The sequence below is a fragment of the Denticeps clupeoides genome, chromosome 11, assembly GCF_900700375.1.
Source record: "Denticeps clupeoides chromosome 11, fDenClu1.1, whole genome shotgun sequence".
NCBI classification, from domain to species: domain Eukaryota; kingdom Metazoa; phylum Chordata; class Actinopteri; order Clupeiformes; family Denticipitidae; genus Denticeps; species Denticeps clupeoides.
Window position 1 is genome coordinate 9,110,022 of NC_041717.1, and position 26,041 is coordinate 9,136,062.

General features: G+C 41.8%; 2 protein-coding genes across 27 annotated transcripts in view; both read right to left on the bottom strand.

Moving 5' to 3' along the window:
- Positions 1-11,977, bottom strand: part of cacna1ba (calcium channel, voltage-dependent, N type, alpha 1B subunit, a) — an 83,002-nt gene extending 71,025 nt beyond the window's left edge. For 15 of the 22 annotated variants that reach the window (XM_028995636.1, XM_028995625.1, XM_028995635.1 and 12 more), the window contains exons 1-3: positions 11,181-11,434; positions 9,577-9,682; positions 8,472-8,611 (exon numbers count right to left, since the gene is read on the bottom strand). In XM_028995636.1, the coding sequence (XP_028851469.1) occupies positions 8,472-8,611; positions 9,577-9,682; positions 11,181-11,434 (500 nt within the window). Of the gene's footprint in view, positions 1-8,471; positions 8,612-9,576; positions 9,683-11,180 lie in introns of all 22 variants that reach the window. The other 7 variants (XM_028995644.1, XM_028995643.1, XM_028995642.1 and 4 more) reach the window with 2 other exon arrangements.
- Positions 11,978-12,460: 483 nt separating this feature from the next.
- On the bottom strand, positions 12,461-26,018 carry ehmt1a (euchromatic histone-lysine N-methyltransferase 1a). 5 transcript variants are annotated; one of them, XM_028995647.1, is made up of 24 exons: positions 25,900-26,018; positions 25,410-25,508; positions 24,538-24,944; positions 24,293-24,386; positions 23,975-24,081; positions 22,935-23,160; positions 22,708-22,853; positions 22,231-22,374; positions 21,521-21,729; positions 19,383-19,514; positions 18,769-18,851; positions 18,342-18,448; positions 18,134-18,256; positions 17,891-17,992; positions 17,168-17,272; positions 16,146-16,300; positions 15,573-15,740; positions 15,337-15,481; positions 15,184-15,261; positions 14,982-15,097; positions 14,638-14,724; positions 14,470-14,548; positions 13,142-13,317; positions 12,461-13,066 (listed from the first exon to the last, which is right to left on the bottom strand). In XM_028995647.1, exons 2-24 carry the CDS (start codon positions 25,438-25,440, stop codon positions 12,865-12,867), a joined length of 3,222 nt encoding a protein of 1,073 aa, XP_028851480.1. In that variant the 5' UTR covers positions 25,441-25,508; positions 25,900-26,018; the 3' UTR covers positions 12,461-12,864. The 5 variants fall into 5 exon arrangements, with proteins under 5 accessions (XP_028851480.1, XP_028851478.1, XP_028851479.1 ...); XM_028995645.1 differs by having other exon boundaries at positions 19,383-19,517; XM_028995646.1 differs by having other exon boundaries at positions 19,383-19,517; positions 25,410-25,527; positions 25,900-25,962.
- Between the last annotated feature and the right edge of the window lie 23 nt (positions 26,019-26,041).

Sequence of the window (26,041 nt, forward strand, 5' to 3'; positions counted from 1 at the left end):
AGACAATTGATACGATTGATTGCTGACTTCAGAAGAGAACGGAGGGACCACTCACCACTGAACATCAACGGATCTGGCAGTTCAACAGCCAGCAGAGTCTCTACTTCCTGCGAAGGTTAAGGAAAGCCCATCCTCACAGCCTTCTATAGAGGGACTATTGAGAGCATTCTGACCAGCTGCATCACTGTCTGGTTTGGAAACTGCACTGCATCGGTGGACCACACCCTGCAGCGGCTAGTGAAGACAGCTGAGAAGATCATTGGAGTCTCTCTTCCCTCCATAACGGACATTTAAATCACACGCTACATTGTGAAGGACAGGTTAAAAAAAAAAAAAAAAGTGTGCTAAGACACCAATAATTGATTATGAACACAGAGTACAAATTGTAAGAGAGTAAGAATCATGCCAAATATCTGATGTCAAACTTCAGTGGTTTACAGTTACATTTATGGCTGTTGGCAGACAGTCTTTTTGAGAACAACTTTGAAAAGTGCTTTTTTAAGTTTCTGTCAGTGAATACATATTTCTACTGGTTCACTTGGACCCAGGCAATGAATAAATATGAACACCATTAGTCTAAAATGGTTTTAGAGGTTGCATATTCAAGAGGTAAATCACAGAATAAACTGAATAATCAACCTATAATGTGATCATGGATTGTGAAACCCTATTCAAATAAAAAATTTCATACTGTGTCCTTCCTTCCTCCTCTGTTCACCTCTCATTTCTCATCATGACAGCCATCTCTGTCACAGAAATCTCAGGACACAACTACACACACAGATGGATTATCAGCACTGTCATTCAATAATTAGAATTTGTGAACTAGTGACTCTGAACATCCCCAATGATCTACACCTCATATAGCAGCAGAAAAAAAATCTCTTGTTAATGTCAGCTAGCGTTCAATGCAGTAGAAGGCAAACTCTGTTTGATGCAGACATTAAAAACTATTTAACAGCCAAATAATGTCCTGGCTGGCCTTCTGAATGACCTGGTTAAAAGGTGAGCAGTCCTGCAGTGTGATATGACCAGGGAGGGATAGGGGAGGCCTGAGTGGATGGTGAGACATTAGCCGCTGCCATCTAGCCTATAAACCACCCCGCTAAATAGTATTGGCTGTTTGTTTTATAGCTGCTTGTCCCCTCCCAACATCCATCAAAATCACTCTTGTGAACACGCCACCCCTTCATGTCGGAGGGAGGGAGGATGATGCTGCACAGGCTGCACAGGATGTTAGTAGCCTAGTGGGTAACACACTCAACCATGAACCAGAAAGACCACAGGTTCAAACCCCACTTACTACCACTGTGTCCCTGAGTGTCTCCAAGGGAACTGTCCCTGTCACTACTGATTTTAAGTCACTCTGGACAATGGAGTCTGCTTTTCTTCATTAATTTATCACCAAAGGACATAAAGTTAAAAACATGTACAAGTGCAAAATACCAAGATTATAATGGCTTGACGTAAAAGTAATACAAATTTGTGCATCCAACTAAGAATACTTCAGTTTGTACTTGAGTGATTTACAGCCATTTGTCCTCAGCATGATTCTCAGCAAGAGGGGCAATGCCCTCTTCATGTCTCACCACAGATTTTCATTGCTTTTAGGTTAGGGGTCTATGAGGACCATGGTTAAACCTTCAGCTTGGACATGTGTTTCTGCTCATTGTCTTGTTATTGAATCCATTCTCTTTTAACTATCGTTAATAAAATCTGCTTCAGAATCATTTTCCCTGTACAAATGTAATGTTCACTGGCTGCAACACAAACCCAAAGCACAATCCATCCATCTGCATGCTTAATAGATGGAGAAGCAGTCTTGTTTAGATGTTCCTTTGCACACTTCAGAGACTGAATTTGGCTTGGTGGGTGTAGCTAGCATGCAGGAAATGTGATTGTCTTTTGGCTCTACCATGAAGCTCATAGCATTTCATAATAACATTACAAGCTCAGGAAGCATCAACCTGAAAAAAGCTTTCCTATGAAAATATTTTTTCAGAATACAAGAGAGTTGCACAGAGATGCCCTAACAATGATTATGAACAAGCATTTACATTTACATTTACAGTATTTATCCAGAGCGACTTACAATCAGTATTTACAGGGACAGTCGTCCCCTGGAGCAACTTAGGGTCAAGTGTCTTGCTCAGGGACACAATGATTGTAAGTGGGGTTGTAACCTGTGTCTTCTGGTTCATAAGCAAGTGTGTTACCCACTAGGTTACTACCACCCCAAATTTAACTATTTGTCCACATACCATCGTCACCATGAATGAGAACCATTCAACAAATACTAACCCTCCAGAAACAGACCCCTCCCCCGGCTTCTTCAAAAGATCACCCCCTAAGCCCGACACCACCGCCCCTGCCCAAATCACAGCGAACACCGGCGTATTTAAGCAGACAGCGAGAGTGGCCAGCCGGCGCGCCACTGTCAGACATGGCACTCAGCTGAAAGGTGACACTCTCCCCACGGGGCTGCCACCCAGTGGGACTCCATTACAGAGCTGTCCAAAATGTCACCCGATTTCAGGACAAAACACTGCTTTACCCTCCCACATCAACCCCAGAGCTGTGCTGCTGCTCAGAGTGTATGAATATTTACCCTTAATCAGCATGTGAGCAGAATGCTGGTTCCAGTTACACACTGGCAGTTCAGTTCATCAGTTCATGGTTGAATTCATTGGTTCACGTTCACCAGTTCATGGTTGAATTATTTATGCATAGAAATCCTTTCACACGCAATTTCATGCACCAGTTTTGTCTTTTTTTTATGTGTAATGATGCTATTACACATATTATATACACACTTGCACATACTTTAAGTGTGAGTACTTAGTAATAGAATATAATAAAATATAAGTAATTAATGGGTATTATTTTTTATATAATTACAGTGTTTATATTGTAATATCACACTATTTCTGTATATACAACCTGCTTGTATTCTGTATCCAGCACATGCAGGGTTAAACCATGAACACAGTGTAAAACCACTGGTTACAACTAAAATGCAGAGTGAATTTTAATTGCATTTATTAAGTCACATCCTGTGACTAATTTCCCAGTGGAGAATGGCTGGATCACTCAGGTCATGTGATTGTAATGATGGTCGTTAAGGAAAAAGAACAGCAAGGGTTTGTTCCTATGTGAGTGTGTGACAAAAGGTGACGATCAAGCTTACAGAGCAATTTAAAAAGGTACAGAGGTGTATTAAAATGCAGTATTCAGCACACAAGTGAAGAATTTGCACAATTACTTGCATGTTAATATGAATGAATAAGTCAGGCCTCCAACTGAAAAATTTATTTAACCTCTCTGAAAATTTCATTGCCTCCATTAGGGCTCAAGATGCTCAAGTGTGGCTAGCAGAAAAACAAGCACCTTCATTCTGGGGTGATCTGCTGCCTCCTCTCTGGATCACTCTACAGTGCGTGGTCTGACCATTATAAAACTGTGCTTTCAAAAAGCCTCGTGCCACGAAAACTACTCAATAGCACCAAATGTAATAATGTTTTTAATACAATGCTGTATAACGGATAATATAATGCTGTTGCAATAATAGAAACATCCTATGTAAAGCATTGTGTTAAGAAGAAAGAATATAATACCCATTACACTTTAAATCTATTCACTATCAGTGGGGCAAGCCCCTGAAATCCCCATTTGCAACTGAACACCCCAGCGGACAGAGTAAACACAGCATAGCAGCTCAGAAGATACTGTGTCCTGCTACTACTGACTCCATTGGAAAAACTGTGAACGATGACAAAGGGACACCTGCTCTTGGTGTTAGCACAGTAACAGGTGCCACTGTACGAGTGAGAGAGCGGAGTTCCTCTGCTAATTGGATGACATTTGCTCTGCAAACACCCACCATCCCCACCCCTACCACATACACATACACCACACCATTTCTACTACATATTTTGGATGACCTTTCATGAAATCATATAGTCCTATGCCAGTGACTGATTAATGGAGACAAATCCAGATAGTGTTGTGTTGGTCAATCTGAACTAATTTCAGGCATTCTTATTATGAATGACAGATAGAAAGAAATGGAAAGAAATTGGTTAATTTGCACCTCAGACTTGCTAGGCAGAATTGAAGGTTAGCATTGACAGCAACTATGGTGCAGAAAAATCCCCGGCTTGGGCCCTATTCATAGTTGCCCACAGGTCTAAGTATTCTTATTCCTGAACAAAGTTGCTATAATTATTTTGAATTACTCTATAAAATTATAATTTCATGTGATATTATTTTTAAAAAGAAGCATGTTTGTCACTAGGTCTTGAATCATTGTAAAAACAATATAATTACAGCAATGCTGTTCATGAAACAGTTCAGTCAGTGTGAATTGAATAAGGAATTTTAATGTGGGTTTTACCAAGCTCCAGGTATGCACATCAGCTGAGCAAGCCTGGAAAAGTGGATAAAGGTTGCACAATGGCACCGAGGCTGATTAAATTCTACACGCACGGCTCAAATGCAAAATCCACCATCACTCAATCCCACATCTTCCAAGTCAATATAATCTGTGAGCCATGAAAGGCAAACCGCCCCTCTCGTCTCCATCAGAGTGACTGCAGGCATATTTTATCAGCCAGCACTTAGCACATGTACAACTTGCAACTGACAATACTGTTTTTAGTTTCAGCTTTTTGGAAAAAAGAGAAGTCACAAATCATAAATATGGTAAAGTGACATAAAAGAAAACTAATTATACTGATTTTCATTTCAAGTAATGGTTAATTGAAGTTACAACCAATTGGAAAATATGTTCCATTTAAAATGCCAAAACCATGTTTCCTTGTGGTAATGATGTTATAAAACAATTCCCAAAAGTGCTGCGTGGTTCACTGGGTGCCTACTGCCACGTGTATTTATTCACCAAAATAACTCCCGCCACCAAAACAGACACAGGTATTGACAAGTTAAGGTCTGACGTGGGAGCAACTGGAACGTTGCACACTCCCAGAGTGCTTTAAATAGAGAAATAGCTCCAAGAAGTGCAAACACAGCAACAACAAAAAATCTTCAGCAGGAATGTGCTAATAGTATCGACTACTGTTGAGGGAGTAGGGGCTACGTTTTATTTAAACAACATGCTTGAGTCACTACAAATGAACAAATGAACTTATCGTGGTTTATTAAACTGATATCCAGGATGAACATTAGAAACACTTTCATTGTGTGCAATTTTATCAGCAGCACTGACTTCAGGAAAGGTAACAGTTCTTAATTGGATGATTGGAGAACATTATGTAGGTTTCAACTATAAAAGAAATGCACAAGCTCATGGACTGTAGAGCAGGAGAGAAGATCCGGAACCTGGAATAGACGGAGTGAAGGCAGCAGAGGAAACGGAGAAAAGAACGATATTGAGGAGAAGAGTAAGTGTCCAGATCAGAATATGATGCAAATAAAACAGCAGTTTGCTACACATTTGCCCCGACTTCTGGACTTGTCTTCAGATATAATGATGCATAGATGCATGCTTAAATGATTTGTTGTAGTTTATTGATCCCTGGCCTCCGTCATTGCATAAAACTAGAAACATGCCATTATAAAATTATGATTACAAAGGTATGTTCTATGTAGAGTGATTTTCCACAAACACGTCTATATATTTGGTGTCTATATGCATCTACATTTACAGCATTTATCAGACGCCCTTATCCAGAGCGACTTACAATCAGTAGTTACAGGGGACAGTCCCCCCTGGAGCAACTTAGGGTTAAGTGTCTTGCTCAGGGATGCAATGGTACTAAGTAGGGTTTGAACCTGTGTCTTCTGGTTCTAAGGCGAGTGTGTTACCCACTAGGCTACTACTAATAGGAAAAATGACTAAAAATCCCTGTCATGTATTTTTAAATAAAAATAGTAGGAATGGCCGTAATATCATGTCCCGACTAAAAAAGTACAATTTGCACCTAAGCAACAATTGACTAAACCAAATACACAGAGAGTGACATAACCTAATAATTCATTCCATCACAAGTCACATAGCAATGTAATAATGTGCAGCGGGTGCTCTTTCTCCTGAGGACAAAGCCTAATTGATCAAAAAAGAACACTGATGGCCACAACATCTAGGGAGCCCAGCCCTGTAATCCACGCTTTTCATAAGGCTGGAGGGTAAAAGGGAATGTGACCAAGAACCATAAAGAAGAGTCGTGTAGCAAATCCATTGCCCGTGTGTTTGGCTCGATAAAGTATTGATCCGGAGGCTAGCAGAGAAAGGCAGATATATTCTCTAATTATCAAGACCAAACATCTTATTAAGGAGTGTTAGAGGCTTGCGCTTGCCCAAAAGAGTGGAGTATTGCCTTATTATTTCACTGCGCAGAAGGAATAACTGGCTTTACTAAATACACACGGATAAGATTTTACTTTTTTTTACATACATATGCTGTGTATATTTGTTATTGAGAATCTACGACCACATATGCATTATCCTATATAGCATATATGCTTAAATGACCAAGTGTTTTATGCATAGTTTTCATTTTCATAATATTTTTTGATTCTGGCACTAAAAAAAAATGTTTTTGGCCCTTCACATTCTATTGTCACGGATTAATAAAGTTTTTTTCCCAGTATTTTGGGGCATTAGTAACGTGTTACTAGAATGCATTTGTCAGTAACCCTGTTACTGTAACATGGGAAAACATGGTGTACACACATACAGACATACACACAACAATACAGGGTTCGAATAAAACAAAAGTAACTTCAAAGAACATACAATCAGATTTAAGTGACTAAGCTGTGCACTGGTGCAGTTTTGAGATGCCTTCATTTTAAAATTGCCTAAATTATCACTGTGCAAGTATGTCTTTAGTTAAGAACGGAACCACTGTAAGTGTACTGAACTGTTTTGTTTTTATTTTATTTCTCAATTTTCTGTTTTTCTCAATAATTGACTGTTTGTTCAGGGCTTTTTCTAGATTGTGACACACTTTGCATTGCCACTTTGCACAATGTACATTAAGCCATATAAGTAGCTTAATGTACATTTGATGCTCGCATACACAAATAGCTCTTTGCTTAATTTAAATATTGATCTCTAAGAGAGTCGTTTTCTGAGTGAGAGTATTGATAATCTGTCAACCAACTACGGTCTGCGAGGACACAAGCTTCCTCCCCATCCTGGAGGAAATGGAATAGGAAGCAAGACAGGCATGATGGCACACATGTGCTGCATGTTGATTGTCCAATACCTGTCAGGACCTGACAACACGATCCAGTCACTCACTCACTGTTGCTCAGCCATGATTCCCTCACTAGACTGCCCCTGTAATGGTCCCGTCTTGGCCACCGAAGGCCTCAATTATGGTTATCACATCAGGCAGCAGTGTCCAATTCAATCAGCCAAACCAGATCTTGCACGAGTCCCATCTGTCGAGTGATGGACATGGTGCTGAGAATATCACAGCGCATCAATTGAAATATACCCTTAGAAAACAAAATACTAACGGCAAAATACCTGCTTACTTTGGGATCACAATGATAGGTTTCTATGTGCGTTGCAATGGCACCGCCCGCTCCACAAAATAGCCCTCTAAATCCTCAAGAGTGAGGAGAAGACACGCCCGCTTCCTGTGAATATGTTTATTGCACTGAGGTGGCAGGCTGACGTAAGCCCCTAGGTAAGAGCAAAATAAATCTAGCGCCATTAGGCAAGCGCAAAAGCAGGCCGCTTCCTCATGGCGATGGCAACCGCGCAGGGAGTTGATCCAACGTAACGACATCCCCGTCACTGTGGCCTCTCCTGGGGCGTGCTTCAGTGGGACCTCCTCAAATCCCACAACGCCATTACCTCAGAAGCCGGACCCATCCATCTGCCGAGCATCAACCGAGCTCAGCACTTAGTGTCACTGCGTTCGTGGCCCTTCCCCCTATTTTCCCAAAGGGAGTCTCCCTCTACGCACTCCCTTCTCCTGATGCCGAGAATCTCCTACTCATTTCCGGGGCAACCGGTGCCCGTTATGGAATTTTCTCAGGATTGTTGTACAATCTGCCAAATTTTTCATTAAAAAAACAACATTTACTAAAGGACACATAAAAATATGTACAAAAATAAGTAAACTTGACAAATAGGTCAGTGTGTTCACGACAAGGCAGAATCCAGCTCACACTGTTTTCCCCTCTCTCCACCTTACGCTTCTGTCAGAAGAAGAACTCATTAAGTTTCACCCCTGCCAGGCCAGACAGCCGGCCTAATGGTAACATTTTGCATCATCTGTCTCATGGCCTTCTTTACAGGGGTCTGAAAACAAGCCTTTAAATTCACAGTCAAAGAGGGATTCCCTTTCCCTTCATAATAAATGCTCTGCACTTGTGTCCAAACTGTGTAAAAAAATTTTGACATCATGCATTTGGTTTTTCTTCCTCAGCTATGCTATAATTCTATATGCTATGCTATATATTCATACAAGAACAGCAAGCATCTCTCTACTTACCCCGTTAACACAACTACAAAATCCATTACATTCCATCCGTTTCGGAGGTAGGAGCCTTTATGAAATGCAAACCCAAGGGCGATGATCTTTATGCCAGCCTCAAAACAAAATATTCCAATAAAGTATGGTTCGGTGTCGTCCTGTCAAGAGAAGAGGCGCTCTGGTGAAAATTATGGAATAAACATAGAAGCACATTGCTTATTAACACATTTGTTCCTTCAGCCTCTATCGGTTAAGATCTGCTCTGTCCCAGTTCAGTCAGGGCAACCCTTAAATATATAATTTTCTGATGCCTTTGAGTCAGGAACGCAAATGTTGGCTAATATTACCGTATATATCCTCAATCATGTTACTATACCTCATAAAATACTTGTCCTAGTGCAGATTATTAGCCTGTGTATTTGTAAATCATTGTAAATGAATAATGTCCTAAATAAATAAAAGCACTGGGTTGTAGACCTCAGAAAATGCTTGAGGAAGAAACAGAACAGATTGCGGAAAATTTCGGTTTCTTCAGACACAAATAGCATGAACATGTCAAGTGTGGAAAGTTGCATTTATTGCTGTGAGGGGGTGACCTGTTTCAAATTGCCATTTGGGCTCGGTGAGTGACACGATGCTCTTAAGAAGGCCTCGTCTCCAGGAGCTAAGTCCCTTTGATTGGGCAAAATGGCATGCTGCCTTCACCCTTTAATGGCCCGACTTAACAAGAGAGTTCAGCCGGTGGTTTTTAATAGCGCCTGAGAGCGGCGGATCAAACGGAGCCCTGTGTGATGCCGTATGGCTTACAGGGGCAGACCGGTGTGAAATCCCCAGGGTAGCTTGGAGAATCTACACCCAACCCTGATGTGAGAGTCCTGACTGGCTGCAACTAAACTCCAGGGTTTTCATTCTTGTTCAGAACACAAATAAAACGGCTGCTCTGTGGGAGAAACAAGCGCTGGAATTACAGTGCTATGCATGTAGAGATTCTCTCAAAAAGCAGGAAATGTTAACAACAATATACCCTGGTAACTGATGTGGTAACTCTGGACATGGAGCAGTAAGAAAGCATGACAGCTTGACAAGAAACACAGTGAAGCAGCAAGAAGTCTGTCACTCTCACCAAACGTTCGGACATGGGAGTCTTGTCGCTTTCTGGTAGGTGCTGTTCCAAGGCCAGGACGATGCAATTTGCAATGATGGTGGCTAGAATCATGTACTCAAAAGGAGTGTCGAAGTCAAGGGAATTAAACATTTTTAAACATAGAATTATATGCTGTACAAGGAGTGAGAAGATCCTGTTTACTCTCAGGAGGTGTCTTGACTGCTGAAATGACCTGCTGAAGATAAATATGGAAACTGTTCTCTGTCACACATCGGTCAAAAACTAGGGTCCCCATTATCTGTAGTGGCAGAACCATGGCCAAGGATACCCTGATTTGAAGATGACAGTCCCGCTGCCCATAAAGACTGAAAGCCTCTAAGCAGAAGAAATCCATTTGACCACACAAATAAAAATGTATGTAAAAATACATTTAACGAATCAATATTGCATTTAAAAGGCCAATTTGGTGCAATTCTGAAACGCAGTGTATTCCACAACTTCTGTCTGTAAATATGGTTCTTTGAATACCTTGAAATCTTCCTTTTCTATTGAGTCATGTAAGACTCAACATTTCTTAATATTTACTCATGTCACATGAAGCAAATTACTGGTCACAGATGAGGCTTGGTTAGCTTTAGTTAGAACTGTGTTGTTGCACAATTCTAACGAGGAAGATACATGTACTAGTTTTCCCGTGACAAACCTACTATTGCTAACTAAAAAACTGAAGGTGCTTTTAGTTAATTAACTAAACAAGCTAGCTAACTAAAACCGGAAGATTATTTTAGTTAACTAAACTAGCTAGTTAACTAAAAGCTGAAGAGGTTTTTAGTTAGTTGACTAAACTAGCTAGCTAAATAACAGCTATATTTAGTTAGTTGACTAAACTAGCTAGCTAAATAACAGCTATAGCTGCTTTTAGTTAGTTGACTAAACTAGCTAGCTGGCCGCGTTTTCCAGCTCCAGATCCAGCTCGTCCCATATTTGTTTGTTAGCACCGGCGAATTCAGAACCATGGAGAGGAGCCCGCGGTCAAAAGGTGGGGAGGGCAGCAGCAGGCGTTATGGACAGCGACATAACCGAGGAATACAACTGGGGGGAAAGGTGCTAATCGAATCTCGTGAGTTATAAACGTTTCCTCACACGAAGGAGCAAAATACAAGCTAATGCTAACGCAGGTCACCGTAAACTCGACAAAAAAAAAAACGATTTTAAGAACCAGACGGGATACTTTTCACAGTAACAGTGTTAAAATGTAAAAAAAAGGCGCCGTAATTAAGGCTGCCGAATGACTTGTTGGCAGAATTCGTGGAAGCTCGTTAACGATACAAGCAAAAAAAAAAGATCGATACCGCAGAGATTGATCTATTTACGAACGTGACGATGTGTCCGATGTTGTGAGTGTTGTTTCGGCGTGTTCGGCACAGGGACGCCACCCGTGTGATTAGGTGAACACAGTTTGAGAAGCGCCTCATGAAGAAGGTCCAACTCTCCATTGTTAAACCCGCCTCCGCTAATCAATAGCCGGCTCGATGGGCCCGCATGGATCTCCGATGGATTTATGTGTAAATATGGGGCCAGATGAGAACCTGCGCCGATACTTGATGCTTTTTAAAGGATATGGCCATTCGGTTATTTTCTTTGCATATTTCCGTATGATGTTGTCTTCGCTGAAGATGAAGAGGGAGCGGTTGACAGTGAGGCAGTTCTGTTTGACGGGAATGGGGTTGTATATGGCCATTGTCCGGGCTCTCTGTGCCATCGTCTGCTTGTACATCCTCTGGCCGCCTGGGGGGCCTCCCTGTCGGCTTCCCCCTCTCCCGACGCTCGCCGGACTGCCCCCTCCGTACCGCACGTCGTCTTCGAATCGAGCCATTCTGGAAACGCGCAGGAACGACCACGGAAAAGCGTGCTGAGACCAGAGAGATCGGGGACCAGACGCATCACAACGCAAGATGTTGTCCCGGCCACGAGTTCCTCATCGGCTGCTCAGCGCAGGCTCCACTGACAGCAACAATTATAGTGATTATAATAATCTACAAGAATATATATATATATATATATATATGATTTACAATCTTGCTGTGCCGACGCTCCGGTCAGAAAACACTCAGCATCTCCATCCAGGCATCCGTACAAACGAAGTTCTTACATCTCCACGTTACACGATCCTGCCAAGATGCTGCTCATGTTGTCCAAATGCAATTTTTCTTCCCGCTCCTCTTCCTCCCCTTGCAGAAAATAGTCCCGTGTTTTTATTTTAAAACTATACAGATACGTTTTTCTTTATAAATATATACGGGAGAAAATGTCACGCAGCAGCAACAGGGGCGTCAGGACCGAAGCTGCGACTGGCCGCGGGACGCACGGACGGAGACGGCGTTGTGTTGCTCCCTCCTCCGCTCTCCGTGTTGCTGCGGACGCTCCCTCCTCCTCCTCCTCCTCCTCCTCCTACCTTCCTCCCGAGACTCGCCGTAACCCGTTCATCTCCAGACGACGGCGGGTTAATAAATAAGTAAAAACGAAGAGCGAGATCTTCGCGGCGGGAGGGGTCTCTTTTAAAACCCCCCCCCCCCTACTCTTCCTCTTCTTCCTCCTCCTCCTCAGAAGCCGCTCATGCGACTGCGAGGAATCGAGTCCGCGGGCCCACCTGTACCCACGCAGCATTTTTATTTTTTTTTTTTTATAATTTCAAGTGCAACGATGAAAGTCCGTGTGCAGGAGACATGGGTGGGGCAGCGGAGCAAAAACAAAAGCGATCGCCACAGCGGCCGTGCGCCGTCGGTTAACATTGGCTGCCATACTTCACCCGTCAGTCGTATCCTCTTTTTATTATACAATTTTGTGCGTTTGCCGTGCGACAGACAGTGTGCTTTTAAAAACACACAAATCAACGCAGACGTCAGACCTTATAAAATGTTTGTTATTTGGAGAAAACGCGACAAAAATTACCTTTGAAACAATAAAACATTTTTAAAAGGTAAACGATAGATTTTTGTTCTTCAAAATAACTTCCATCAGACTCAATAATCGGTATATGTTATGTTGCAATAATCTTTTATATATATATAAAAAAAACTGGCTCAACTTTTCATAAAACCGCAACATGAACAAAACACTGACCATATCTTTTTGAACCAAAAATTTAAAAAGGCACTTCTGTCAGAAAAGCTAAAATATTCCGATCTATATTAAAACAAGTGAAACCGTGTGGCCTAGGTACACTGGAGAACTGAGAACGCTGAACATAAGTGCAGAAGAAAGCATGGGCCAAAATTGTAAAAAATCAAGAACAGTGGCTGGGTTTTAGGATTTGATGGCCACTCTGGATGGGCCGTCTCCTCGTTTCCGGGACGCAGTTGCAGAGGGCAGCGTGCTGGCCTTGGTCACACCGATGTCCATCTGGCTTTGTTGAGCTGTGAGAGCTGGATAACGGCACTTTGGTGAGCGGCACTGGCAGGTGAGGTACTTGCTTTTGATCTTCCAAAAATGATCACCGTAGTCAAAACTGGGGGAAAAAACGACTGTTAGAAATTTGGCGCTGCACAGTTACTGTTATTGTGAAAAGTTACCGTGAACGGACCCAAGCTCCTCGCCAACTTTAATTGGTTTACTGGAGAATAGTGCAATGCGAGGGAAGCGCAGGTCTTGGTGTTTAGTGTAGACTCGAACAGGAAAAAGGTTTGGTTCGCAGAGATGGTTCATAAACCTGGCAAGGTTTCCATAGAACTGAGCATCAATACAATAGACATCACCAACCTACAAGACAAAACCAAAGAAAAAAAAAAAAAAAAAACTTTTTAACATTAAATCGAGTTCCCTTGGCCTGTCTATGGTCCTGCACTGGCTAGAAATATCGATAGGTGTAAAGAGTGAATTGCAAATGTTCAAAGAATTGCAATGTTGTTGCAGTTGTGCCCTTATTTGTATATTGTGTTTTTAAAATGGTATACATTTGCTTATTTTTATACCTTTGTATTTATTGTTACTGTTTGTATTTAATGTTACTTGTAAGCACCATGGGTCTGAGAGTAACGCAATTTCAATTCTCTGTATGTCCTGTACATGTGGCAGAATTGACAATAAAGCAGACTTTGACTTTGATCTGTGATTGGATGCAAAAATTAGTACAAAAAAAAAAAAAAGTTTTTTTAGTTACGTTATGAGAGACTCTGAAGAACCAGTGGGGAAATTTTATTTCTTTTGGAAAAATGCTAACACGACTTCTGGGTTGTGGTTTGTGATTGGTGTTGATGGTGTCATTTCCGTGAATGCCCAACCACTTTCCTCGTCTCCACTCTTTCTCTTCCTTATTGGTGTTTAAAACTACATAAACTGAAATGGATTTGGGAAGATCCTGGGAAAATCTCATTGTGGGACTGGCTAACAGTGGCTGTAATTCAGCACCAAGGCTGATTTTCGGAAAGATACTTTAGATACAGTTTTAGGGGACCACTAAGACCTATAAAAAAAAATTCACAATAAGGGACCTTTAATGATCAGGTAACAATAATGACTTCATATCATACTGTGAATGAAAGTGGACCAAACTTATCAAATGACTACAGTGTAGCCATTACTCACCATGATAATGTGCACACAAGTCACTGGTGTGAAACACAAAGTACGACAAAGAAGTGTGATGGCAGGAGCACCATGTTACATCTTTCATAATTATTCAACAAGTATTTATGTTGTAGCACCTCCTTTTGGCCAAATCATATTGAAATCATTTTTATTAGAATTTTCATAACTGGTTAGTTACTTATTCACTCATACTTTGGCATGAGCAAAGACAGAAATCGGTCACACATTGAGTTCTTTTTCCTCAATGACATTTAATAGTCAATACTAGAAATTTAATTTTTTGGGAAAAAGTACAGGCAATATTGTATGTTAGTCATGTTGTACCTTGTTGTCCAAGTTGAAGAGAAAAGCATCATTTTGTCTGGTGTTTGCTTCTCCATCAGAAATTATTTCACCCACAAACCTGAAGATGACAAATCAACCTTAAGAACCAGATAATAAAAAAAAAAAAAAAAAAAAAAAAAAAAAATCAGGCTTTTAATGGCTGCTTACTCGCATACAAAAGTGCCTTCCGGGATATCCTGCAGTGCCCTCACACCCCAGCCCATTCGTTCGGTCCTGAAAATCTGTAGTCTTGTCCTGAAAAGACACACAGCTCTGTCAGCAGATTACCGTTAAAGGGGATACTGTAATACATTAAACAATCTACATATATGCTGGCAAATTCATTTATTTTCCTTTTTGTTTACATGTAGTGTAGATTAGATTTGGGGTTGATATAAATTCTTCAGGGCATATGTATTAGGCCTCATTACTTCTGCCTCATCAATGCATGGGGAAAAAAAGCATAGATTCAAAGTCTAATTATTAAAGATTAAGTTGGTAGACAACATTACCGTAGTCCATTCTGTACCACACGGTTACGACAGGACCTCCAGCACAAACAAGCGTGGTTGCACTCAAACAGGAATGGTGGATCCTCCCTGGAAAACTCACGCATCAACCGGCCCTCCTTTTTTGATGATTAGAGAATCATTTTTATTTATTTATTGTCACTCTGGTACATTGTGCTGGGACATGGGGCGAACATAACCATACCTTGTCATACCAGCACTGCACACTCAGCTGACCGCAAACGCAGCTGCTGGAGGAACAGTCATCCTTGCACTTGCAGTGCTGAAAACATAAAGAGAGAATCAGCATAGCATCCCACAGTCACTGTACACAAAACCCCATTTATACACGTTTTACCTGCAGATGTGTGATGTTTTCATCAATATTCATTTGGGATGTGAAGCAGTAGTCCGGTACGTACTTAAAGTTACTGGGGCATGGCTCGAGGTCCACCCCATTTATGCAAGGCACAGGCACTGGCTCATAACCTCTAGAAATGTCCCTGTAAAAGATCACAGGCAACAGATCCAGTTAGTCAGCCTCAAAAATACTGTTGCACTAAAGCAAAAGCTGAATAGGCCTGGCCAGCATACCTGCTGAGCACCATTTCTCCCTGGTTTTCTCTGCCTTTGCGGGCATCGGTCAGCTTTTTATTGGTGTTGAGGATTGTCCACAGCTTGGAGCTGTGGATGCAGCAGTCAAGGGGAGTGTCCCCTTCACGATTACGCAGGTTCACATCAGCTCCACGGGACAAGAAAAGCCTAGGGTTATGAGCAAAAAGTTTAAAACAATGGTAGACCTTCCATTGTCTTGCAGTTTGGCAAAGGTGCATTTAGGGAATGGTCAAATGTGAACATATACCAGACTTGTTTTTGATTATTTCAAATGTAAGTGTAATTTAATTTTAAAAAGCCAAACAAAAGTTAAACAAATACACCAGGATGCAGCTCAAAATATTTGTTTTTGTTAAAAAAAAAAAAAAAAAAAAGAATAATAAAAAAAGTAATAATACATGAAACAATAAATGCTAAGAATTATATTTCTGTACTACAAAATCTCGATTCTACAGTTCAAGTGTGGTCCCAGCCATGCATGTTACAAACAGGCTTCATATATTTTCATGAGACACAGCGAGTTAATATTTAATGTCCTCAGCTATCCCTCACATCACACAGTCGAGTTTGTTCTCTCGCACGGCAATATGAAGTGGCGAGTCCCCATAGACGTTGACTGCGTGGAGGTCAGATCTGGTCTCCAGCAGCACCTGCGCAATGTCGTCAGATCCTGAGAAGGCCGCCCAGTGCAAGCAAATGTTCTCTTCCTGAAAGAAAGGGGGGAAAAGCCATAAATCCACATAGGAACTAAAAATGCTACACTAATATTTAATGTTACTTCTTCAATCAATCATCACCACTACTGGCTCACGAAAGACATTATTTGTGGGGCGTTATTTTGTGGTCCCGTAATCAGAAGGTTGCCGGTTCGAATCCCCATCTGCCAAGGTGCCACTGAGCAAGGCACCATCCCCACACACTGCACCTGCCCACTGCTCACCAAGCATGATGGGTTAAAAGCAGGACACATCTTGTTGTGTGCACCGTATGCTGTGCTGCAGTATTTCACAATGACAATCACTTCCCTTTGACATACAACTAACCATCACACTCATTTTCATTAATATATCAATTGCTGGCACACAGTCAGAAGTTCCGTTTTACATAGGAGGGGGAGGGGGGGGGGGGGGGGGTTCCCAAAGCAAATAAAATTTCAGACAGAACAGCAGAGAGAAATGGTTATGAATTATCCACATCACTGAAAAGAATGAGAAGGGAATAAAGTGAATGTCATTTTATATTCCAACCTCCAACCTTCCAAATGGCCAAATTATTAAATTTCTTTAAGCAAACAAAGACTGAAACTAAGTTAAAACATGCCCAACGCATTACTAAAGTCAGAAAAACAAATAAATTCAAGTACGTGCAAGTAAAAAAATCTTCCAATGCACTATGTAAGTAGAACCCAAAGAAGGTAAACACAGTGTGATAGTACAAAGCGCTCTACAAATAAAGACAAAACTTGAATCAACCAAATATTACAGTGCAATATTACTTTTCCTGTAGAACAGTGGACATAAAACTAATTCTAAAATGGAAGCGCTGTAACAAATTGTGCCATATTTAAGTCTTACCTTATCTCTCACATGAACGTTGGCCCCTCTAGAGAGCAGCAGGTTCACCTGGTCCTTGTGATTGAACTCAATTGCCCAAGTGATAGGAGTCCATCCACCATCATCCTGCAACCCATAATATGTAACAATAAAGCTACTTCCACAAGGCATCGGCTTTCCAGCTCCCTTTCAACTGTTACCAGCTTTGGGATGAGACACACAAAGAATAAGCCATTCAGACCATCTTGTTTTTCCTTCAAATCCCGTTCACACTCTCCAGTGTTTCAGCTCTTTCACAGAATGAAGTGATGCAAAGTCCTTATAGATAGGCCTGTGATGTTCATCATGCCCACAAAGGTGTGAGATATCCATCGCAGTGTTGTCAAGAGCTTAAAGTGTCTGAGACACCTTCCCTAGAGGTCTCCACAGCTTTGATCCTAACACACATGAATAGGCTTTCCTAGTCGTGCAACATGCTCCTGGGATTGCTGCAAATAACCCATTTATTCTCTGGATGGCTAAAGAACCAAAAAATTAAGATATTTATTCCAACACAAAGAAATTTAAATCTCGGCTAGAGAAAGAATGTAGGGCTAAGACCAGTTGTCAGAAGAGCATACCAGATTTATTGGATCCATACACCCATAGACAAAAAAAAAACAATCACAAAGCATTCAAAATAATTTATATTAGAAATAAGTTACATCCTTTGCACATTTTTACAACAATATCACTGGCAGTTACCTGGCCATTGACATCTATTGATGCCACGGAAAGAAGGAGCTGCATAACATCAATATGTCCCATTTTGGCCGCCAGATGCAGACAGGTAGAGCCTCTAATGTCCTAATAAGTTAAAAAGGTTGACAAAATGTCAAGCATTCAAAGCACTCAGCGCCCGTTCTTCAGATTTATGGTGTGTGTGTTGTGGTAATGACGCGTCACTGAAACATGATGATGCTTATGGAAAAGGATTGATGGACTGACCTTGTGGTTAGTTGCACCTCCTGCTTTCATCAGATACCTGACAGTTTCCAGATGATTGTTCTCACATGCATACATCAGTGGGGTCCTCTGATCCTCATCGCACATGTCCAGGTTAGCACCTGCCTGTGGATGCAGAATCAGATTTTTTTTTTTTAATTAATCTGCAGGGTGGCTGCACTTTGTTCTCATTAGTCAGAGTCAGCAAGACCTGGACGAGAATATGGCAGATCTCCTTATGGCCATGTTCGGCGGCAGCATGCAGGGAGGTTTGCCTCTTTGCGCCATCCATCTTCAGATTCGGGTCCACCCCTTCCACTGAAAAAGTAATAGCATTAGCCCTCAAGTCTCAATCAGAATAGCATCGACAAATAGAGAGACAGAAAAAAACATGTATGATAAACATTAAAACTAACATGACCATATTTTAAGACACCACAACATTCAATAAATCATGACCAACGCTGTAATGAAGGAGAACCATTACTCTCACAATACATCACATTTGTGACAGTATAAAATTCTCTCAATTTACTGCCCTACTGTGGAGTTACAATCTGCCATTTATCCTGCCTAATTAACCTTCAGTATATTGAGAAAAAAAAAAAAACACATAAGGCTGGCACACTAGAACTTACCCAGCATCTGCATGACTTTCTGTAGTTCTCCTTCCTTGGACAAACAGTAAAGCTGATCTGGAGGGAACTTAGATGTCTTATATCTATTTCAATCACACAAGAAAAAAAACCAAAAACAATCCATTATTCCAAACCTTAAAAACAATATACCTAATAATATGTAATAATACGTAATAGTTAAACATGCAAAGCCTGCAATGTGCAATTGTCCCGCAATTGCACATTTTAACATGGCTATGCTTACTGTTCCATTTAGGGTCTTCCTTTTAATAACTGGGTGCTGGGACCATCATGTTAATGTGGCACAAACTCACTATTCCCTCTTCATGGAATGGTGAGATAGTGCAAGTTGGTTTGCAAAGGAATTCCCACTCCAGTTCCTGGATCAGTAATTATTCTAATCTATACTAGTCAAACTGTGTGTGTGGCAGGTCAAGAGCCCAAAAGGTTGGTACGAAAACATTCATTCAAGTGGGTTACTAGGAATGGGATTTGAAACCCATACCCATTAGGATGCATAGTAAATATCATGACAAATATATGGATGGTTTATTGTTGAACGCATTACACAGAGCACCTTTAATTACAAGAGCAGAAAACCATCTTAAGCTAACCTTTCATCGTCAAGTGCATCCAAAACACTCTCCAGTGACTGTTTAGCAGGCAGCGTCTCTTTTTCCACGCCAGCAGTTACATGCACCATTTTTGATTTGTTGGGAGATGATGCATATTGACCCATCTTCGACCTGCTGGGACATGTTAAATAAATTGTGAAAATGAAGTTAAATCACCACAAATCTGCGTCATGTCCCAATTTGGTGAATCTATCTGCTCATACCAACAGTATGAAATAGTGCTGGGCGATTATACAATCGTGTAGTACTGTGCTGTATAAATGGTGTGCGGTATAGATTTGGCCAAAGGCAGAGATTTTGATTATACCCGGCCTACCATAGAAATATCTGCTCCTTGCAAACAGGACAAGATGCATCACCTACGTGAAACCACGAGGCTACCTGCAGAACAAGGCATTACTTTTGTAAAATGGCCGAGAGCACAGAGCATGGTTTCTGTGGATCCTTAAAATAAGGTGTTAAATTTGACTTTACAAAATTAAGGAACTAAATACCTAGTAAGGTGACTAAATGACTAATAGTCCCTAAATCCAACGTTTAAAGGCCTTAAAAATACTGCTACCTCAATGAATCAAATGAAACAAGCCCTCAATCTGTCAGCAATTTGCCAGTCACTGTGTGAAGTGCAGACACATGGCTGCCAGAGACCCAAGTCACCAGAAGTTCCCGGTGTCTCCTGCATATTGATAGCGGCTCCCTGGTGCGTCTGGACATGACCTGGGGTGGTCCTAGCCTGTTTGGTGTTTTGTGAGGCCAAAAGAAGTCATTTTGATTGGGGAATATATATATCAAAATAAAACCTTGGAATCCTGGAGGGACTGCAGGGTGTGACAGTCCACTGGAGGGACTCTCATGGGTGTGACAGTCCACTTTCTGTAGAATTGCCCAGATAATTATTATCTGATATATGGTTATGCTATATGTTGATGTTTATTATACAACTTCATACTATTGTGTCTCTGCTATTCACCAATTTTCCCTTTTCCAAAAACAGTTACTTTTAAAATTTACAGACCAAATTATATACCACATTATATACCTCGATTTCAGTGATCAGCTTTGGGCATTTTTCACAATTTACATTTATAGGATTTGGCAGACAGTCTCATCCAGAGCGACTTATATTAGTGCTTTCAATCTTCCAATAAATTTCACAGTAAAATTGGACAAAAATTTACATATTTTGTTTGTGTATTTACATTATTTTTAAATGGAGACACATGGCTGCCAGAGACCCAAGTCACCAGAAGTTCCCGGTGTCTCCTGCATATTGATAGCGGCTCCCTGATGCCTGCAAATTGAATTAAAATATCCCAGAAACTAGATCAAGCAAACAAGAGTGTGTTCATCACACACTTGAGAGAAGTGCAAACACGATGGAATGTGTGTATGTTTTGATCACAGCATGTGTGCCTGTTCATGTAGCCCATGCTAGACAAATATCAGATTTGTGCATAGATTATTGAACAATATTGAACAAAAATGCTATGAGGAAAAAAGTGCTATGAAAAGTAAAACTACTAACATGCGGTTCAGTGGAACATCATGGCAGAGGGAAAGTGCTCAAAAAAATTAAAATACAAAACTCAGACTACAGATTTTAAAAACTTCTGCAGGTTGGGATGTCTAGGCCTCTGATGTGCTGGAATAATGAAGCAACACATGCACAATGGGATTCACTGCATGTTAGCAAAGAGTGAAATGACTGAAAACCGAGGGAAGCGATAGTCACGGTTTCTATGTTAATATTTTTCCAGCCAATATCAGAAAAAAAAAAAAAAAATGAATCGATCAATATCATGATACATTTTTTACCATATCTCCCAGCTCTGGTATGAATCAATAGCAGTAGTGGTTTTGCGCTCCAAGCACATTCCCATGCAGCAGTCAGAAACTAAAAAATGAGCCTCAGTGCCCAGGAACATTTCTCACCAGGCTCTGATCAATACAAAATCTCGGTTATATTGATATTCCCAGCCAAGCATACAGTCTTTAGGTATACTTACAAGAAAAAGCTACCATTTCTTTGCATAAATAGAATCTGTGCACAAGCCAAAAATCCAAATCTTCATAGCGACTATATTTTAAATCTTCATCTGTGCATTCCCTTTGCTTACCCCGTTAGACTGATGTCATTCTTCTTTTGACATGCTGGACCAGGTGACCCTACCAGCACCGGGTCAGGCTTGGTGACCGTGACTTCCTGGGCCTGACCTGCATCCTCACCACAGTGAGGGCAAAAGATCTGGCCCCTTATAATGGAAGCACAGCTGCGATGGAAGCGGTGAGAGATGTTGCCGTCAGGCTGGCACTCCATAAAAGTGCCCTGTGAAAAAGGGGGAAATTTATCCACAGTGAAAATGAGAAACTTGACACAAATGTGTGCTGGGAGCGAAGGTAAGGAAATCGTTCAGAAAAGTCAATATCCCACCCCCCAAACCCCAATATATTAAACTGATATACCTGCAATGCATTCACAATCTATCACCAAACTGAGAGAGGCTACGCCTCCATTTGGGTATTAATGGTTCACATGCAAATTGGTTTACATAAATCAGAAAAAAATAATAAAATCAAGATAGACCCGTACTCAATATATCAATGCTAAGGCATCATTATTAAGTACACTGCATGTCTCCATCGATATTTATTTTTTGGCTGTCTTCTCACAGCTCTGAAGCTGAAAGCCATTATTAATGTTTTCACATATTATATTAAAAGCTAGAAACATAGCAAAATGTAAACATAACTAATCATGATTATTCCTCCAAAATTTAATTCAGTGACACTTGAAACCCAGTTTTTAGTCAGGCCGGTTCTAACTCACCGCCTTGCAGAAGAAGCCGCAGCGTGGGCAGCACTGGTGTTTGACCATACCAGCGCGATGTTCCTCACACAGCACCAGCAACGGGATCCTATTAGAAGGCCGCATCATCTCCAGCTTCATAATGTCCTTCCGGCACAGATTGAGCTGCGTTAGAGCGTAAAAAGGGATTGAGTGAGCAGAGAAGTCAAAGCCGTTAAGTACAGTAATAGTAATATAAATATTGAAATAACGTGTTTGTGAGGTCTGCGTGTTACCACCCCAATCATGCTATTTTAAGAAAAAAAAAACCATGGTTACATGACCAACAAAATAGTAGCATTAGCTGGGAAAACCTTCAAAGGGAACCTGCCACTTTTCAGGCAGATTGAAAAAAAATTCATTTAAACTTAAAAAAATTTTGATTCCAAACTCTACACAAGCAAAGCCGGCCTCCTAGACCCCGGACGAACAGATCAACATTGGAGAGTTTTGTTGTACCTTTCCATCTACACTCTCCACGGCCATGCATTTCCCCTCGGAGAGTGTCAGGATCTCCTGGCTCTTTGGGGCCTCCATGCGGCAGCAGCACAGAGGGAGCTCCAGCATCACATCCGCCTCCAGGCCATCTGCACCTTCTGGCAAACCTGCAACACCCAACCAACGTGAGGTACTAGCAGCTTACACCATGAAATCTAGAACTATTCATCCTGTGTCCACCCGCTCACCAGAATGTAAAGAGGAGAGTATGTCTTCCTGGGATCTCAGGTCTAACGAGTGCAAAGGTAGCGTGGTGTACTCTTCCACGTGGCTCTCTGTGTTGCTCGCCTTGCTTTTGGTAGTTTCATTTCCAGGACCATTGTCTTCCTTCCATATCTGGCTGCTGTCTCTCCCAGAATCCTGTCTGTTATAATCACCCTCTCTCTCTGCAGTTCCGTTCATATTCAAGGTCGGCTGTGCAGAAAACCAAGCAGCACTTCATTATGCAGAATTTTGGGGAATTAAAAAAAAAAACAACATAATATACTCAATAGACAATTTGCAGCAGGCAAACCACATGGCTTGTTCAGTGCAAACTCACAGCACTATATGTCCATTACTTTCTTTCAAAATCTACACTGCTGACCTTGCATTTGGTTGCTAAATAGACCTTGTTTTGCATGCAAATATGTTTGAATTCCGAAACAATGCCATCAAAACTGCAATTACAGAGTGTGCAAATCGTTTATTGAAAAGTGAACAGCGCCTGCTAAGAATCTGACTGCTGAACCCCACCAAAATAAATATTAACAGTTAAACAGCTTCTAGCTATTACCTACAAACTCTTTGGTCTTGTGCCACATGCGTACACACAGCAGTGTATTGTGGCACATGGTTTAGTAATACTTTTGGTGTAGCCTAGTAGCCTAGTGGGTAACACACTCGCCTATGAATCAGAAGACCCAGGTTCAAATCCCACTTACTAGCATTGTGTCCCTGAGCAAGACACTTAACCCCAAGTTGCTCCAGGGGGGGACTGTCCCTGTAACTACTGATTGTCTGATAAATGCGATAAATGTAAATGTAGTAATACTATGTTACTATGCTTGTATTAGTTTGATATATATACACTTTCATTCATTGATGTTATTTTTAAGTTAAAATCGGTACTCTCCTGCCTCCTGATGGTTGAGTCTGGCGTTGAGCCAATCGCACGGTTTGCTGCATCTCTCAGTTCTTTGCAAATCGGTGTAACGGGAAAGTGTTTTGTGATGAGCGCCTGGGTCACCTGGGCCTTAGATGACAGCTCATGGTGGGACTGCTTCTTCACCACCTTGGTTTTCTTCTTAGGGACAAAGCTGTAAAGTCCCATTTTCCTTTTTCTCTTTCGTGACCCTGTGAATGAAGATGTAACAGCTTTCATCGCCACACTACTCCTTTTAATTACGTTTACTCCAATTTATGGCGTGCAAATCAACATGGCCGGTCATCAGGGTGGTGCACTGACCCATTATACGACACTCACTCACACAAGAAACAGCTGGTCAGTTCAATTATAATTCGATTACATAAGCAAACATTAGGGGGTAAATGCTGTGCAACTAACCTGCTGGCTGCTTCATCTGATTCTGAGGTAGCTCCACTTGCAAAGGCTTCTCCTCCACTCTCATAGCTGTGTTTGACTGGTCTTCATTCAATATCTGAAGAAACAGACATCTTCACAAATAAATAAAATAAAATGTAACAATCAACATGAACAGCTTGTGAACGTATAGGTTCCACGTGTGAATTTACATGCGTATACGGTATATCATTGTATATAGGCTATATTAAAGTAATAATAAAACTTACGTCTGGTGTAGATGGACTGGGGGATTTGACCATAGACTTCCAGGCATAGCGGCTTTTTGCTGGTGGAGATCCTACAATACAGCCCCCCTCTGGGGTTCCAACAGAACCTTCCGAAGCCACAGAGCCCACGAGGCCATCAGCATCCGTGGGCGTGGCCTGGAAGGTCTTTGTCGCGAAGCCCACCTTTTGCTGAATGCTACCTGGGCCTGGAGCCTTACTGAGGGATGCTTCACCCGGTGTTCTGGGCTGCGTGATCCCATTACTTGCAGCTTCCTGAGATGGGCTTATATCGGGCTTTTGGAGGTTGTGGTCTCCTTGAGCAGTCAGCGGGGGAACCGGTTGCGGCTGCAAAGACTTCCGCTTTGGTTTTCGTCCTCTCTTCGGAGTGTCCCCATGTTTTTGCGCAGCTGCGACAGGGAAACATTCAAATAAATTCTCAACACCGTGATGGGCAAGAATATTAAAATTTCATTTCATGCTTTAAAACCATTCACCATAGCAAGTGATTAGAATGTTCATACATCAACAAACATGCGGTCACTATTCCCATTGAGACATACTGTACGTGATTTTGGCTTTTATAAGAAATAAACCTTATTCTAAAAAGATAGAGGAGTCCATTGGAATAATCTATTGATCTGATCAATTATCTTATGATCCACAGTAAGCTGGGAACATTCAAAAATATCACCATCACACCCATTCAGCCCCTCATACAGGAAAGCAAGATTTAAGACAAATTGAAGTATAATCTTCAACTGTTTGCGGTCATCACGAAAATTTTAAAACCAGAAGAAACTACTTTTCGGGCAGATTTATGGACATAATCAGGAACAGGGCAGGAGGTGGAGGATGTGGAAGGAGACTCTCACCATCTGCCTTGGGCTTGGTCACCGCCTTCATTCCGCCTGCCAGGGATGGTTTTGAAACGCCGCCTTTTTTTTTTGTCTAGGTCCGCCACATCCACGCACCTGCGAGAAACACGCCAGACTTCGCGAATAAACGTGCAACTTCTCCGACTCCCCGGCCACGGCGGCCAACTGCATTCCAGCACGCTGCAGCCATTAGTAAAGTCGGCCACAACTTGCAGCCAGACGTCCGCAAGGCAGCAGCAGCAGCAGCAGGCCGCGCCGCGCCGCGCCGCACACCGCCGTCGGGAAGAGTTGAGAGTTACCCCCCGCCCCGTGCGTGCCTCGGCGCCGCTTGCGGAAGGTTAAACCGAGGAGCCCACCGCCGCGACAGCAAGAACGACGAACTGGCGTGAGCGGTAAACAAAGGGGGCGAGGACGGCCGCGGTCGACTTAAATTACCGCGGCTGAAGCCCGGCGAGAAAGGGACGAGAGGCGCGGATCGCGTTCGTACCTGCAGCTTTCATCGGTCTCCGCCGCCGCCGGGCCGCGAAAAGTTGAAGGGAAGATGGTAGGCAGAAGGGGAAAAAAAAAAAAAAAAAAAGTTTTCGTGCCCGTCTTCCTCTTCTTCCCCTCCCCACATGCACGCAGTCATG

What these genes read in the sequence shown, in the direction of transcription:
- ehmt1a (XM_028995645.1), bottom strand. Translation starts at nt 25,440, where the DNA reads ATGAAGGCGGTGACCAAGCCCAAGGCAGATG. An exon ending in TCAGATGAAGCAGCCAGCAG is followed by an intron (nt 24,082 to 24,292) that starts GTTAGTTGCACA and finishes CTTCATTCACAG; the next exon opens with GGTCACGAAAGAGAAAAAGG. An exon ending in AATGACATCAGTCTAACGGG is followed by an intron (nt 19,518 to 21,520) that starts GTAAGCAAAGGG and finishes AACATGTCCCAG; the next exon opens with CAGGTCGAAGATGGGTCAAT.